The sequence below is a fragment of the Tachyglossus aculeatus genome, chromosome 5, assembly GCF_015852505.1.
Source record: "Tachyglossus aculeatus isolate mTacAcu1 chromosome 5, mTacAcu1.pri, whole genome shotgun sequence".
Lineage (NCBI taxonomy): Eukaryota > Metazoa > Chordata > Mammalia > Monotremata > Tachyglossidae > Tachyglossus > Tachyglossus aculeatus.
In genome coordinates, this window is record NC_052070.1 from 74,649,067 (window position 1) to 74,664,292 (window position 15,226).

At 49.0% G+C, this 15,226-nt stretch overlaps 1 protein-coding gene across 1 annotated transcript in view; it reads right to left on the reverse strand.

The window, feature by feature from the left end:
* Window positions 1-507: 507 nt before the first annotated feature.
* Window positions 508-15,226, reverse strand: part of STRA6 (signaling receptor and transporter of retinol STRA6) — a 61,655-nt gene continuing 46,936 nt past the window's right edge. Inside the window, exons 12-18 of the mRNA XM_038746562.1 lie at window positions 11,798-11,873; window positions 11,415-11,548; window positions 7,637-7,754; window positions 6,352-6,453; window positions 4,013-4,176; window positions 1,497-1,634; window positions 508-1,010 (exon numbers count right to left, since the gene is read on the reverse strand). Of these exons, the coding sequence (XP_038602490.1) occupies window positions 832-1,010; window positions 1,497-1,634; window positions 4,013-4,176; window positions 6,352-6,453; window positions 7,637-7,754; window positions 11,415-11,548; window positions 11,798-11,873 (911 nt within the window). The 3' untranslated portion in view covers window positions 508-831. The remainder of the gene's footprint in view (window positions 1,011-1,496; window positions 1,635-4,012; window positions 4,177-6,351; window positions 6,454-7,636; window positions 7,755-11,414; window positions 11,549-11,797; window positions 11,874-15,226) is intronic.

A 15,226-nucleotide genomic window follows, 5' to 3' on the forward strand; every position in this document is an offset into this window, starting at 1 on the left:
GGAGGGGTGAGTCACCCAAGTAGGTCAGACACAGGACGGGCCCTCTGTGGCCTGTGGCAATACCCAAATCTCTGGGTGGCATAAGGGGCGCATGTTCTGGAAGACTGCCCCTCTGTACTTGGTGACATGCCCTGGTCAGAATGTGGCACTAGTCACAACCTGGGGTTCCCAGAATAGACATGAGCCTGAAGCATCCTCAGAAGGTTTTGGTAAGGACTCTGGGAATCCATGAAAGTCAAAGGAGCATTGAAAGGAAGAGGGTTAGTTAGAAACAATTACAGCATTGGCGATTAGGAGAGGGTCTCCTTCCAGAACTGCTGTGCTGAGAATGCTGCATCACCTATAGAGTGAAGTCCCCTCCCTACCCTGTCCCCCAAAAATACATATAATGCCTCCAGCTCCCCTCACTCCTAGCTTTGGGTCTCTCCTCGGAAGAGGCATCCACGAAGGGGCTCACCCAACTCATTTCAGTTATAGGGGGCAGGATCCAACCCTGCCCCCCACCCCCCACCCGGAATGAAAATGCCAGTTTGTTGAGCCTGGGTCTCCTAGGTCAAAATCAAAGCAAGACCAAATGAAGCAGGGGCTTCCAGACCTGGTAGACCAAGCTTTTCCCTGGGAACATGGCAAGTCATGTCCGCTCAGTAAGAGCCAGTGGCCCAGGGCAGCCAGCCAGATGCTCCAGGGGTCAGAAGCCCTTCAGCATCTCTTGTAGAAGGAAACAGAGCAGCAAGGAAGGAGTAATCTGAACTTTCTCACAGGGTAGGGGAAAGGGCCCAGGGGGCATCCTTGGCTAGAGTTATAAGCCAGAGGGTCTCTCTTTCTCCTTCCTCAGGGCTGTGTGGGGCTGGATTGCTTCCCATTGGCCTGGGAGTCAGGAAGGACAGTCTTGCGGAAGGCCAGGAGGGCTGGGTTGTGGAGGAGGGTGTAAATTAGCCACCATCTGGCTCGGGCCTGCCTTGATCTGGCCCTGCTGACTGTTGGGTTCTTGGTGTGCATCAACTGGATCCCTGAGAGAGAGAATCCCACCAAAACACCCCCTAAGACCCTCCATTCCTTGATCATTATAAATCCCCCATGACCCCCACCCACCCAGAGGACTTCACCAGGGAGAACCTTCAGGAGAGTCCAGAGAGGAGCAATGGCAACTTCCTCAGAAGCTGAGGGCTGACACAAGGCATGGAGGGTCAGCGGCCATCTCTTTATTCCAGGTGAAGGTTGATTTTGTTTCTTTTATTCCCTGTCCCTCCTAAGGGGGAGCGGGCTGGTCCAGCTGGAGATTTGTTGGCAGGAAATGGAGCAGCAGTCATAGCATTCTCCCACCCCACAAAAAGAGAATGGGCTCTTCTGTACCAAATGATGTAGAAAGAGCCAGGTACCAGGGCTGGGGAAGGAGAATTCCAGTCCAGGAAGTTTCCCCTCCTCAGTGCTGGCTCCATGGGGCAGGTGGGGGGCAGGAAAAGGGTTAGGGGTGGGCACCCAGCATTCCCTCTCACCTTCCTCCACATCACAGGACTTCGGACCCATCAACGGCTCTGGGCTGGATAATTGGAGAAGCAAGGAACAAAAGGCTTTCATTGCTGGGTGTGACTGGTTGACCTCAATTTTCAAGAAATAGCAGTAAGTGCGGTAACCTGGGAGGGAGGGGAGGATGAAAACACAGAAGGCGGGTAAAAGCCATGCCTATGATGGCACTGAAGCACATACAGTGTTTTATATGCAGATTAGAACTGACTTCCTGCTTCCCCACCTCCCAACCCTGCTCCTTCTCCCCCTCTGTCTGAACAAGGGCAAAGCACAAGACACTGGGGGATACAGCCACATACTCCTCCTGGGTAGAAGTCAGGAGCCCGGTTAGAAACTGGGAGCCCCAGGCAGAGCCCGAGACAATGCAACTCAGACCAGCAGATGTCTGTTTTCAGGGAAGTGAACTGCACAGGGTCAGGCCCACCAGGGCAGCCTTCCTGAGTTGGGGGCTTCACTCTTCATGTGATACAATGTTCTTGGCAGAGCAGTTCTGGAAGGACACTCTCCTAATGGCCAGTGCTCTAATGATTTCTAACTAGTGTCCTTCGGTGCCCCTTGCTTCCCACCTGCTCATCCCTGTGTCCAGTAATATCCAGAGCCATGGTGCCTGCCCACATCCCAGTACTTGGGAGCATTGCGAGAACTCCTTATGAACAAAACCAACCCCCCTCGCCCCACCTTCCTCCTACCATTCCTCTCCAAACTCCTTGAGCGAGTTGTCTACACCCACTGTCTCAAATTCCTTTCCTCCAATTCTCTCCTTGACCCCTTCCAGTCTGGCTTCCATCCCCTTCACTCCACAGAAACCACCTTGTAGTAGGTCACCAATGATCTCCTTCTTGCCAAATCCAATGGCTTCTACTCCATCCTAATCCTCCTTGACCTCTCAGCTACCTCTACACTGTTAGCCACCCCCTTCACCTGGAAACGTTATCCAACCTTGGCTTCACTGACTCTGTCCTCTCCTGGTTCTCCTCTCATCTCGTTGGCCATTTATTCTCAGTCTCTTTTGAGGGCTCCTCCGCTGGCTCCCATCCCTTAACTGTGGAGGCCCCACAAGGTTCAGTTATGGGTCTTTCTTCTATTCTCCATCTACACCCTCTCTCTTGGAGAACTCATTTGCTCTCATGGCTTCAACTATCACCTCTTTGCAGATGATACCCAAATTTACATCTCCAGCCCTGATCTCTCTCCCTCTATGGAGCCTCGCATTTCCTCTTTCCTTCAAGACATCTCTACTTGGATGTTCTGCTGTCACCTCAAGCTTAACATGTCCAAAACAGAACTTCTTATCTTCCCTCCCAAACCCTGTCCTCCTGATGACTTTCCCATCACTGTAGACAGCACCGCTATCCTTCCTGTCTCACAAACCCATAACCTTGGCATTATCCTTGACTCTTCTCTCTCATTCAACCCACATATTCAATCCATTACTAAATCCTATTGGTCCGAACTTCACAGCATTGCTAAAATCTGCCCGTTCCTCTCCATCCAAACCGCTACCATGTTAATAAAATCACTCATCCTGTCCTGACCGGATTATTGCATCAGCCTCCTTGTTGACCTCCCAGGCTCCTGCCTCTCCCCATTCCAGTGCATATTTTATTCTGCTGCCCAGATCATTGTTCTACAAAAACCTTCAGGACATGTCACCCTACTCAAAAAACTCCTGTGGTTGCCATGCACCACCACCACAACAAAAACTCCTCACAATTGGCTTTAAAGAATTCCATCACTTTGCCCCCTTCTATCTCACCTTACTTCTCTCCTACTACAACCCGGTACACACACTTCACTTCTAATGCTAACCTTCTCACTGTGCCTTGATCTCGCCTATCCTGCTGCTGCTGACTCCTTGCCTACTCCTGCCTCTGGCCTGGAACACCCTCCCTCCTCAAATCTAACAGACAATTACTCTCCCCCTTCAAACTTTACTGAAAGGACACCTCCTACAGGAGGCCTTCCTTGACTAAACTCCTCCTTTTCTCTTTTCTTACTCCCTTCTGGGTTGCCCTGACTTGCTCCCTCTGTTCTTCAGCCCTCTCAGCCCCACAGCATTTATGTACATATCTGTAATTTTTTATATATTAATGTCTGATCCTCCCCTTCAAGACTGTAGGCTTGTTGTATGCAGGGAATGTGTCTGTTTATTGTTGTATTGTTCTTTCCCAGGAGCTTAGTATAGTGCTCTGCACTCAGTAAGTGTGCAATAAATATGATTGAATGAACAAGGAGCCATGAAGGAGCAGAGAAGTCCAGTGGCAGGGGAGAGTGGAGCTGGGCTGCAGTGCTGGTTCCCCTGACACCAGCACCCCCAAGACAGCCACTACCCTGAGCCAGCCCACACGGGGCAGGAGCACTGTGTTCCAAGCCCACAGGGCAAGTGGCCAGCATCCAGGAGGCTCACACTGGGGCAGAAGCAACCATAGACTCCAAATCTGAGGGGAGAACCACTGAGAAGTCTGATGTCAAGGTTCATCTGTACCTGGGTCGAGGGTCTCCACTCCTCGATTCAGCAAACTGAGGTGCAGCAAGCACAGGTGGATGACGTTGTAGAGGGCGGAGATGACAATTCTCCAGACACCTGCCAGGACTCCCACCAGCACGTTAATGGGGAACAGCAGGAAGGTCACTATGTAAAAGGCTTTCCTGTAAAGCATAAAGGGAGAAGGGAGCTCAAGGGGGCCTGAGGGGGGAGAAGGAGGAAGGACTGGGGTCTTGCGGGTCTCAGAATCAACTTCCAGCCTCCTGTGGGCCTTCTCGGGACCAAGCCAAGGAAAAGCAGCTTAGATGGGGATCCACTAGGGGGCAGCATGTGTGCCCTAGAAACATGGCCACACCCAGGACAAGGGAACCACATCTTGCCATGCCTGGGGGTAAGGGGCAACCCTCTGCGGTGGGTGACCCATCTGTAGGGGGATGGGGGCATAGAGAAACAGTGTGCTCTGGTGGATAGACCACAGGTCTGGGAGTCAGAGGACCGGACTTCTAATCCTGGGTCTGACACTTGCCTGCTGTGTGACCCTGGGCAAGTCACTTCACTTGCATCTCTGTTACCTCATCTGTACAATGGGGATTAAGACTGTGAGCCCTATGTGATACAGAGACTGTGTCCAACCTGATTAACTTGTATCTACCTGAATGCTTAGTACAGTGTCTGGCACATAATAAGCACAAAACAGATACCACAAAAAAAGCACCTGCTGCCCTGAGTAACCCAACCCTCTCAGTCCTGTGTGCTTCCACCCAGCTGTAGTAGGAAAGCTCCCAAGTGGGACTGAATCACTGTACAAAGTTGTCTAGGCACAGTCCAGCTTAGAGGCTCAGCCACCTAGGAGATGGTTGTTCTTATGGTTCTGGCTAATTACAAAGTCCAGCACTCTCTCTGGGTAGGGGACCACCAGCCCTAAATCCAATATTTCCCTGTCCTCTAAACTTACAATTTTATCAATGGAAAGCTCCTTGGTTTTTTTATGGTATTTAAGTGCTTCCTAGGCATTAAACTCTGTTCTAAGCACTGGGGTAGGTACAAGTTAATTAAGTTGGACACTGTCCCTGTTCCCCATGAGACTCACAGTCTAAATAGACGGGAGAACAGGTATCCCCATTTTACAGTTGAGGAAACTAAGGCACACAAAAATTAAATGATTTGCCCAAGTTTACACGGCAAGCAATTGGCAGCCGGGATTAGAACTCAAGTCCTTCTGACTCTCAAGCCCATGCTCTCTCCACCAGGCCATGTTGTTCCTCCTTGTGGTCAGGGAATGTATCTACCAACTCTGTTATATTGCACTCTCCCAAGTGCTTACTTAGTACAGTGCTCAATAAATGCCATCGATTGATTGGCCTTAAAGGGGGAATGACATCAGAGAGTAACTGTACCCTCTCTCCCTCTGACCCCCAAGGAAGTCTCTATGCCCATTTATTCAAGCAGCAGAGTGATGTATATTGGATTGCCAAGATTGGGCATCACCAGGTTCTCACTATCTCTGCCCCCAGCTTGCTGTATGATATTGGCGGAGCATGCACCCTCTCTGGTCTCACTTTCCTCCCCTGCCCTCCCTCAACCCTCTACTGGGAGTCCGAAGGAACAAAAAAAAAATGCCTTGCACTCCTTGAAGGGAAGAACTGGATCAATAAGAGGTGGCACCATGAGCCTACCGAGGGTTCACCAGCACTACAAACTTTCTGTGGTGGCTCCTAACACGAATTCTCCTTGCCAGGATCATCTTGTAAGCAAATGAGCCATGATTTAAGCCACACCAGGTCATTTGCCCCAACACAGAAGGGTCCTGACCCTGTTCTCCAAAACTATAAAACCAGATATCTACCGGCTATACCCAAACCTCTGGATTCCACCCTCAGGCCTTGAAAGGGGGAGAAAGAAGGGAAGGATGGTGCCCCAGCTGCTCTGATAAAACCTGTCCCCATCCCACTGGGCACAATGCTAAAGTAGGCTTCATCTCCCAACCTTGCAAGCCACTTCTCCCAGCCAAGGGGCTAATCAGAGCTGACAGGCAGGCTCTGCAATGTCAGGAAGGCCTTCTGGACTGAACTGCATCCTGCAGAGTGGGCAGCTGCCACCCTCACCTCACACAGTCCCTTGAGATGGATGGTGTTATGCCACCTTTGAGAAGGCTGGAGCAAAGACATCCCAAAAGGAAGCACTTGAGAGAGCAAGCCCTACCACCACCATCCCCTCTCTGTCCCAGCCTTTAAAGGCACCTCACCCCCATCCCGCCTCCCTCCAGCCTGTAGGTCCCCCCATCTGTAGAGTCATTCTGAAACAGGACAGAGGTGAAGGTCAGGACACGTGACTGTCACCTGTTGGTCAGCTCTTGGTGTCCATGGTGGTCTTTGAGGAAGAGGCAGCGAGCAGCCAGATTCTGCAGGAGTATCGCCAGCACCAGGGTTAACCAAAATGGCCTAGGGGGATGGAGAGAAAGGACAGTGTCCAGACAAGCCATGTTTGGAAAGTGGTAAACCCAGCCAGGGGATTGGGTCATTTGTGGCTTTGCAACAGCTGCCTGGGGCTCTGGGCAGGCCCCTTCTCTTCATGGATTTATTGATTCAGCCAGTTGTATTAGCACTGCACTTCTTCCCCAGCACTGCTCAACCTTTCTGGGCTAAGGATAATGCCAATAAATGAGGGGGGAATTCATTAATTCAACTGAATTTGAGTGCTTACTGTGTGTAAAGAAGAAAGGAAAAAAAATTAGAAAGTGACAATCCAAGGGAGGATTAATATCATTTTAATTCCAAAGCTGCTGGAGAACCAGCTACAGTCTGGGTAAGCAAACTTCCCAGATAATGCAAGATATCATTCAAACATTCTTGTCCCTCTTAATTGTTTCACACATCTGATTAGTTTCTATCTACCCTGGCTCTTGGCACAGGGCTTAGAACACTGTGATCTCTTAATACCCAAACTAACTGGGGGCTGTCTGATGGGTGGCAATTGTTCTTTACTCTTAGCTTGGTGCCTGGTGGGTGATGTTCTGGATCCAACTGAGGCTCATTTGCCACAATTTCAGTCAATCTGACCACCCCCAGAGGTCTGGAGAGGGAACAGGTCAGCCACATGTTTAGAGCCAAAGGCACAGGCAAAGTGACAGCTCTCTCTCACTCTAAGTTCAATCCCCTCTCCAAGCTTGGGAAATCTCATCTGGATGCACTGGTGGACCCCTTGGTGGAAGTAGGGAGATAGCCTACACTAGCCTTGCAAATAAGTGAAAAAGTTAATCAGCCCACTCCAGTTTTTGCCTTCCTGTTTAATGGAACCTTTTCCCAAGGCCATTGTTGTACCCTGTTGAAGAACTGGAGGGTTCCCTCCCCATGGTTCACTGGGACATGGAGCCCCTTAGCTTCTAGACCCCCTGCAGGGATTATTCAGTGAGTCCAAGACAGAGCCCAGCACTAGACTCCACTCCATCTCAAGCTTCTTTGGACTATAAGCGCACTGTGGGGAGGGGCTGTGTCTACCGACTCTGTTATAACGTATTCTCCCAAGTATGGTGCTCTGCACAAAGTAAGCACTCAGAAATTATGATTGATTCATTCTCTGGAACCTCAAAGCAGCCCAGCCCCTGCAAGACTGCACAAGACTCACCACATTGTCTTCAAGACTTGGAACAGAAGCAGGTTTCTGCCGTACAGGATGGGGACTGCTACCAGGAAGGCAAAGGCCACGATGCAGTGGAAAAAGATCAGCTGCTGAATGAGGAGCCCTAGGAAGAGTTGACAGGCTATGAGTTACCCAAATCAGCTCCCTTTGCCTGAAGGCTGGAAGCAAGGAGAAGATACTGAGTTTCTCAACAACAGTGTCCAGCGTTCAGTGAAGAACACACAACTTTCTCTCTTTACATCCTCTTTTAAAAGAATAGTTGGGGAAAATTGATGGATCAAGACTGAGGCCAGGTGGGAAATCAAAGATCAAAAGCCAGGAGTGTCAAGACCTACTTCTCAACCTCAGTTTTTTCTCCAGCTGAGGAAGGGGATTTGGGGACAGTGAATACCCACTTGGGAGAGACCACAGATGGCATCTCAATTCCAATCCTTGAGTGGCCATTCTTGCTGCTGTCCAGTGGTTAGAGGCCTGGACATGAGGATCCCTGGGTCTTTGAGCCAGCTCAAACACCAACTTGCTGTGTGACCTCAAGCACTAACTTAATCATTATGGTATTTGTTAAGTGCTTACTATGTGCCAGGCACCGTACTAAGTGCTGGGGTGAGTACAAACAAATTGGGTTGGACACAGTCACTGTCCCAAGTGGGGCTCACAATCTCAATCCCCATTTTACAGATGAGGGAACTGAGGCACAGAGAAGTGAATTGACTTGCCCAAGGTCACACGGCAGATAGGTGGTGGAGCTGGAATTAGAACCCATGACCTTCTGACTCCCAGGCCCATGCTCTATCCACTACATCATACCTATACTAAGTTGAGGGAGCCAGTTAGAAGGGGAAGGGGGTACACCTCTGTCTCCTCTAAGAATCGGCAGGATGGGCAAGACACAGGAATGCTTTGGACTCCTCTAAAGTCCTAGGGGAGTTTGGGAGTTTAGTCCTGCTAGTCCAGTGCCTTTCAACCCCAAGACTAGTGTTGCCTGATGTCTCTCAAATATACGATTGTTCCTTATTGCCTTGTCCCATCTTCCCAGGAAGATGTGTCAAGGCACATCTGTCAACAGGTCATGTGTAACTGCCCCATGTGGAGGAACACCAGGGGCAGAAGTTATGGGAAGCCTGACCACTATGGCCATCCATTGCCCCTAATTGGAGCCCTGGCATCTACCCCTGAATGCAGACCATGCCCTGCTTGTCTCTGTCTAGCTGGCCACTGCCGTGATGCTGCGCTTTGTTTACTACAGGGCTGAAACGATGCCTCCTCTGCAATCCATCCAGGCACGAGAAGACCTGCTATGGACTCAGTGGGCAAAGGGAATGGCAGGGCAGGGTCAGCCTCATGGGAGCTACAGTCCTCAGACTGCACAGCGGCCATCACTGGCTTAGGGCCTCTAGGTCTGAGTGACCCACACCCCTCCTGACTCCCAGGAGCAGTGGGAGGGAACCTGGAAGGGAATTGTGGTGGGGGGGGGGGGGTGATTAGGGAGGAAGCTCCAAACCTTGAAGAAAGGCCCATCATTCATTCATTCAATCTTAATTATTGAGTACTTGTGTGCAGAGCACTGTACTAAGCACTTGAGAGAGTACAATATAACAAGACACTCACACATTCCCTGCCCACGGCGAGCTTACCATCTAGAGATGAGCTTACAGTCTAGAGACGAGCTTACAGGGTCCCAGCAGTGATGAGAGGCTGATTGGTCAATTAGTCTCCTACCACCATGACCAGCAGAAGTCCATGGAGGTTTCTGGGGCCATGGCTGAAGGGTGGGATGTTGAGGGACACATCCCACAGCCTCCCCTAGCATGTAGTGTTGATTTTTTTCTACCCCATTAAACTTAGCACTTGAGAGAGTACAATACAATTTGTAGGCACAACTCTGCCCTCAAGGAGCTAACTACAGTACTGTAAACAAAGTGCTCAATAAATACCGTTGATTAATAGATTGGTGGCTTTTCAGGGATCGATGTGAGAGGAGAGTGTGAGGGAAACACTGGGGATCACCTGGGGCTGTAGCAGGCTCCACTAGAGCACAGCTCTGACTTCTGCCAGTCTGCTGCTGGAGTGTTCTGACTGTCCAATACTGGCAGCACACAGGTGGTGATGATGATGATGGTATTTGTTAAGCACTTATGTGCCAAGCACTGTTCTAAGCACTGGGAGAGATACAAGGTTATCAGGTTGTCCCACGAGGGGTTCACAGTCTTAATCCTCATTTTACAGATGAGGTAACAGTCACAGAGAAGTTAAGTGACTTGTCCAAAGTCACACAGCTGACAAGTGGCAGAGCCAGCATTAGAACCCACAACCTCTGACTCCTAAACTCGTGCTCTTCCCACTAAGCCATGCTGCTTCTTGGGCTGTTCTGAGCCCAACTGCAACCCATCAGACTCCCTCCCCATATTGCCCATTCATTAATCCAAAGGGCTTGATGCAAAAATTAGTTTAGGGAGAGTCGGATGCACTCTGCTGGACTTAATTACTAATGCACACTCTCGTGGTCATGCACCTCATCAAACCAACTGAGCGACAAGATGAGCGGTCTTAAATTACAAATGGGGTCTTCAATTTTCTTTTATTTAAATGTTACCCAGCCACAAAGAGGGTTAATGAAGGCTTTGGCAAAACCAGCACACTCAGGACAGTGAAGAATATCCAAATTAAAGATGTCCAGGATAACACTGGGAAAAAGGAACCCCTAAGCACCCTCCCCCCACAAACCCCTTCAATCTGCATGAGGCTCCCAGCCCCCTCCTTCTCTTCCTCTTAGTGGGCACACATACACCCAGGACTCCCAGCATCCCCAGCACTTTTCCCATGCTGCTCAGCTATTGGAAGGAGTGGGTGTGGGGTGGAAGGAGGAGTCTGGGGGGGGTCACAGAGGAGGAGGGCAGGGATAGAGAATGGAGCTGAAGTGGAGGAGTAGTAGAGTGATTCCCATGAGGCTGGGGGTGCCTTCTCCCTCCCCTAAAGCTTTTTGGAAGGCCCACTGTTCTCTCCCTCCCTTAAAGCTTTTTGGAAGGCCCACCTCCTCCTGACTGTGCCCTATCCCCCCCACCCCCGGCCTCCTTCTCCCGCTCCCTTCTGCATTACCCAGACTCACCCCCTCCCAGCCCCACACCGCTTAGGTCCACATCCCTCATTTATTTATATTAACTTCTGTCTCCCCCTCTAGCCTGTAACCTATGGGTGGGGAAAGTGCCTGTTTATTGTCCTCTCCTGAGCACTCAGTACAGTGCCCTGCACACAGTAAGCACTCAAATACAAATGACTGACTGGATTGAAGGCAACGTGGCTCAGTGGGAAGAGCCCGGGCTTGGGAGTCAGAGGTCATGGGTTCGAATCCCAGCTCTGCCACTTGTCAGCTGTGTGACCTTGGGCAAACCACTTCACTTCCCTGTGTCTCAGTTACCTCATCTGTAAAATGAGGATTAGGACTGAGCTCCACGTAGGACAACCTGATCACCTTGTATCCCCCAAGTGCTTAGAACAGTGCTTTGCGCATAGTAAGTGCTTAACAAATACCATCATTATTATTATTCCCCTTCCCACACTCATCAGTTATCTCTATCCACCTCTAAACTCTGAACTTCCCACCCTCCAAACCTGCTCTCCATCTGTTCCAGGTGGCCTTGCCCAAACCTGGCCTCTGTTCCTCAGGTTCCCTCCATCCCTGTGGCTCAGCAGCAGACAACCCCTCAGCTCAGTGTTGCCACCCCTCTGCAGTTCAGTTCATGTCCTGGTGGAAGCAGAGAATCACCTAGGCAGGCGAATGCCGTCTGGTAGCTGGTGAAGCTCATCCAGCAGAAGAGAGCAGTCTGGGACGGACGCAAACTCCGGGGACGGCAGAACACGGTCAGCTTGGCCCCTCGGTACAGAGCTTTCAGATTAGCCCTAGGGAGATAAGAGCAAGCAGCGGCCTCAGGCTTGACACCCTCCCACACAGAAGGAAGACTCAGGACTCAGAGGGAAGACCCCAGATTCCAGACTACCAGGCCACATAAGAGTCACCATCAACTAACCTCCCCCACACTCATCCCAGGTAAGGGCCATTTTGTTCAGGGGTCTATTGGATCGTATCCTCCAAGAGGTGTTCTTCCCCTCCCCCAACCAGTTCTGCAGTGACTTTCAGATGGTGTTTACCTGTGTGCCACAAGAGAGCTCATCAGCATGAACAAGGTCATCAAGCAGGCGAGAACCAGAGCCGAGATATAGCACACTGAAAGAGAGTAGGAAGGGAGTCAGGGGCTAGAACCAGAAAGGCCTGGGAGAAGGGAGAGAGAGAAAGCCGGGGGAGGGATGGAGGTACTGGTGGCATCCCAGGCTACTATGAACAGATGTTCTCCAGAGCAGAAAGTACAGACATGAACAAGATATTTCTTAATAAAGAAGATTGATTAAAAGTAGTACAATGATCAAGACTTTTCACTGTGGGCATATATGTGAGTGGAGATATCAGTCTAGGGAAGCAGCATGGTTTAATGCAAAGAGTACAGGCCTGGGAGACAAAGGATCAAGGTTCAAGTTTTGCCTCTGCCACTTGTCTGCTGGGTGACCTTGCGCAAGTCACTTAACGTCTGTACCTCAGATACCTCATCAGTTAAATGGAGATTAAATCCTACTCTCTCCTACTTCATCCTTGTCCCAACATGGGGCTCAGAATCTGTGTCCAATCTGCTTATCTTGTATCTACCCCAGTGTTTAGTACAATTCTTGACTTGTAGTGTTCATTAAATACCATTAAAATAATAAATAAATCAATAGTATTCATTGAGCACCTGTGTATACACCACTGTACTCTTCCAAGCTTGTACAATAGAAAAAAAAAAAGATGTGATCCTTGCCTTGGGGTGCTTACAATCTAGTGGGGGAGACCGATTTAAAATAATCTAAAATAGGAGAAATAAGAGCTCAAGAAGTAGAATGTATAAAAGGATAAAGACAACAGGAAGTACTTCCCAAGCGCTTAGTACAGTGCTCTGCACACAGTAAGCGCTCAATAAATATGATTGATTGATTGATTGAAGTACTGAAAGTGAAAGTGCTGACAGGATAAAAGGAAGGATGTAACCTAGAGAGAAGGAAAAATGTAACTGGGAAAAGCCTCCTGGAGTAGTGGGATTTCAGAAGGAATGTGAATATGGGGAGAGCTTTGGTCTGGTCATTTCAAAGTCAGGAAAACGGGCATAAGCAAGGGGTCAGAGGTGGTAGAGACAAGACAAAGGCATGGTGAGAAGGTGAGCTTGGAAGGTACAAAGGGCGCAAGCTGGGGTATAGGAGAAAAAAGAATGAGAGCTGTTGGCATAAAGCCAATGGTCAGGAGTTTGTTAGCTGTGAAGTTGAATGGGTAAACCACTGAGGCTTTTGATAGAGACATTGAGAGACATGGTTGGAACAGTATTTTAGTAAGATAATTTGAGCTGCTTACAGAGTGGGTTTGTATCATCAGTCTCTCTGACCCAATCAGAGAATAAAGGAGATAAGTCCAAAAGGAAGGAAAAAGGAGGGAAAATAAATGAAAAGCGAGAAGGTAAACAGAACAGAGGAGGACAAGAGAGAGACTGGTCATGGAACCTGCAGTCCACTAAATCCCTACTCATATTTAAAACAAAATTCCATATTGTCCAGAGCAAAATTAATAGACAGGGGATGCTGAAGGCAGGGTGATCAGTGAGGAGATTGATACACGAGCCAGGCTGGGTTGTGACCAGTGCCCAGGACCAGGTTTGTGATCATTTGGATGGTGAGAAAAGGACAGAACCAGGAAGTGCTGTGGAGGAAAATCCAACATCGTTTAGCAATCGACTGAATGTAAGAGTTTAAAGAGAGAGGAATCAGGGATAATGCCAAGGTGGATGATGGTGCTGGCAACTGTGATGGGGAAAGTTAGGTGGAGAGGATCTAAGTGGCAAGACAAAAAGTTCAGTTTTCAATATATTGAGCTTGAAGTGCTGGTGGAACATATTGCCTGGAACTCCCCCTTTTTTCACAATTGGCAGACCACTACTCTCCCCATTTCCAAAGTCACATCTCCTCCAGGAAGCCTTCCCTGAGTAGCTTCTCAACTCTCCACTTTTTTCTCTCCCTGCTGCATCATCTATGTGCTTGAGTCCTTACTCCCTAAACACTTAGGTATTCACCCCATCCCCTACCTCTGCAGCACTTATGTATCTCCTCATACTTAGGAACATGCCTTTATACTTCACTGCTTCTCCTTCTTGTAATTCATTTTATTGTCTGTCTCCCCCACCAGACTGTAAATTCATTGAGGACAGAATCAAGTCTACTAACTCTCCTAAGTGATTACTACAATGCCCAGCCCAGAGTAAGCACTCAATGAATACTGATTGATTGATTGAGATGTCTTTCGGGCAAGAGGAAATGCAAGATTGAGCACCTCTTAATAGGAACTCAGTAAGTGGAGAGAGAAATAAAAGTCCCCCAGGTTCTGGATAGAGGAGCACACTTCTTGAGGATCTTAACCTGGCCCTTATCTAGGCTCTCAGCAATTAGATTGTAAACACCTTGAGGGCAGGGTAGATATCTTTTGCTTTTATCAAATGTTCTGAAGGTCTAGTCTAGTGCTCTGTCAATAACAGCTGCTGCTGCTGAAGTCAGGCTCCTATGGAAATAGTCTTGGGACTCTTTAGTAAGGAAAAAGAACCACCAGAACTGACTGATAACACTAGTTCTGGCCTAAAACTGTCATGTTTATTTGCAATTCATAAAAGGCAAAGCTGCCTACAGAGTGGGTTTGTATTACCAGTCTCTGACTCAATCAGAGAATAAAGGGGATAAGTCCAAAAGGAAGGAAAAAGGAGGGAAAAGAAATGGAAAGGGAGAAGGCAGTCAGACCAGGGGAGGACAAGAGAGACCGACTGGTCTTGGGACCTGCAGTCCACTAAATCCCTACTCGTATTAAAAACAAGTTTTCACATTGTCCAGAGCAAAGCAAAAGCCACGTGACTAGAGACCCTTTGGCTGCCTGTCAAATGCCCAGGATCTCCATTCTGATTCTCCATACGTCAGAAACCTTTGCAGTTTCTCAGATGGAGTGCCATCTGCTCATCCTTCACACATCAGCGTTCCAGGGAACAATAGCAACTGTGGTGAGGCAGTGCCAGGTTTGACACAGTCCCTCCCTTCTTCCAGACACTTAGCCATGATCTCTGCTCGGGGACACAAAACTAGGGGTGCTCGGGCTTGGTTTTCCCATCCCTGTCAGTCTGCTCCCTTGCATAAAACATCTCACATCACCTTGAGGGTCAGTTTTGGGGAGGAATGGGAATCCAGAGCCTTAAAAAAAACCTTTCTTAAATCTACCTCCTCCAGGAAGTCTTCCCAGATTAACCCCACTTGTCACCAATCACTAGGTACCTTTCACACATATTTGTTCCTAAAGCATTTGTTGTTATTCTTCTTTGTAGGATCTTATGTGTCTTTTTCAGGCTGTCCTTGGGCATGCAATACAACTGATTTATGAAAATGTGTGCTAAATCCAAATGTCATAAATTGGAAACAATTTTGCCATAGGAATGAATGTTATAAGTGGAGGCTTGGTTCCTGAACCTG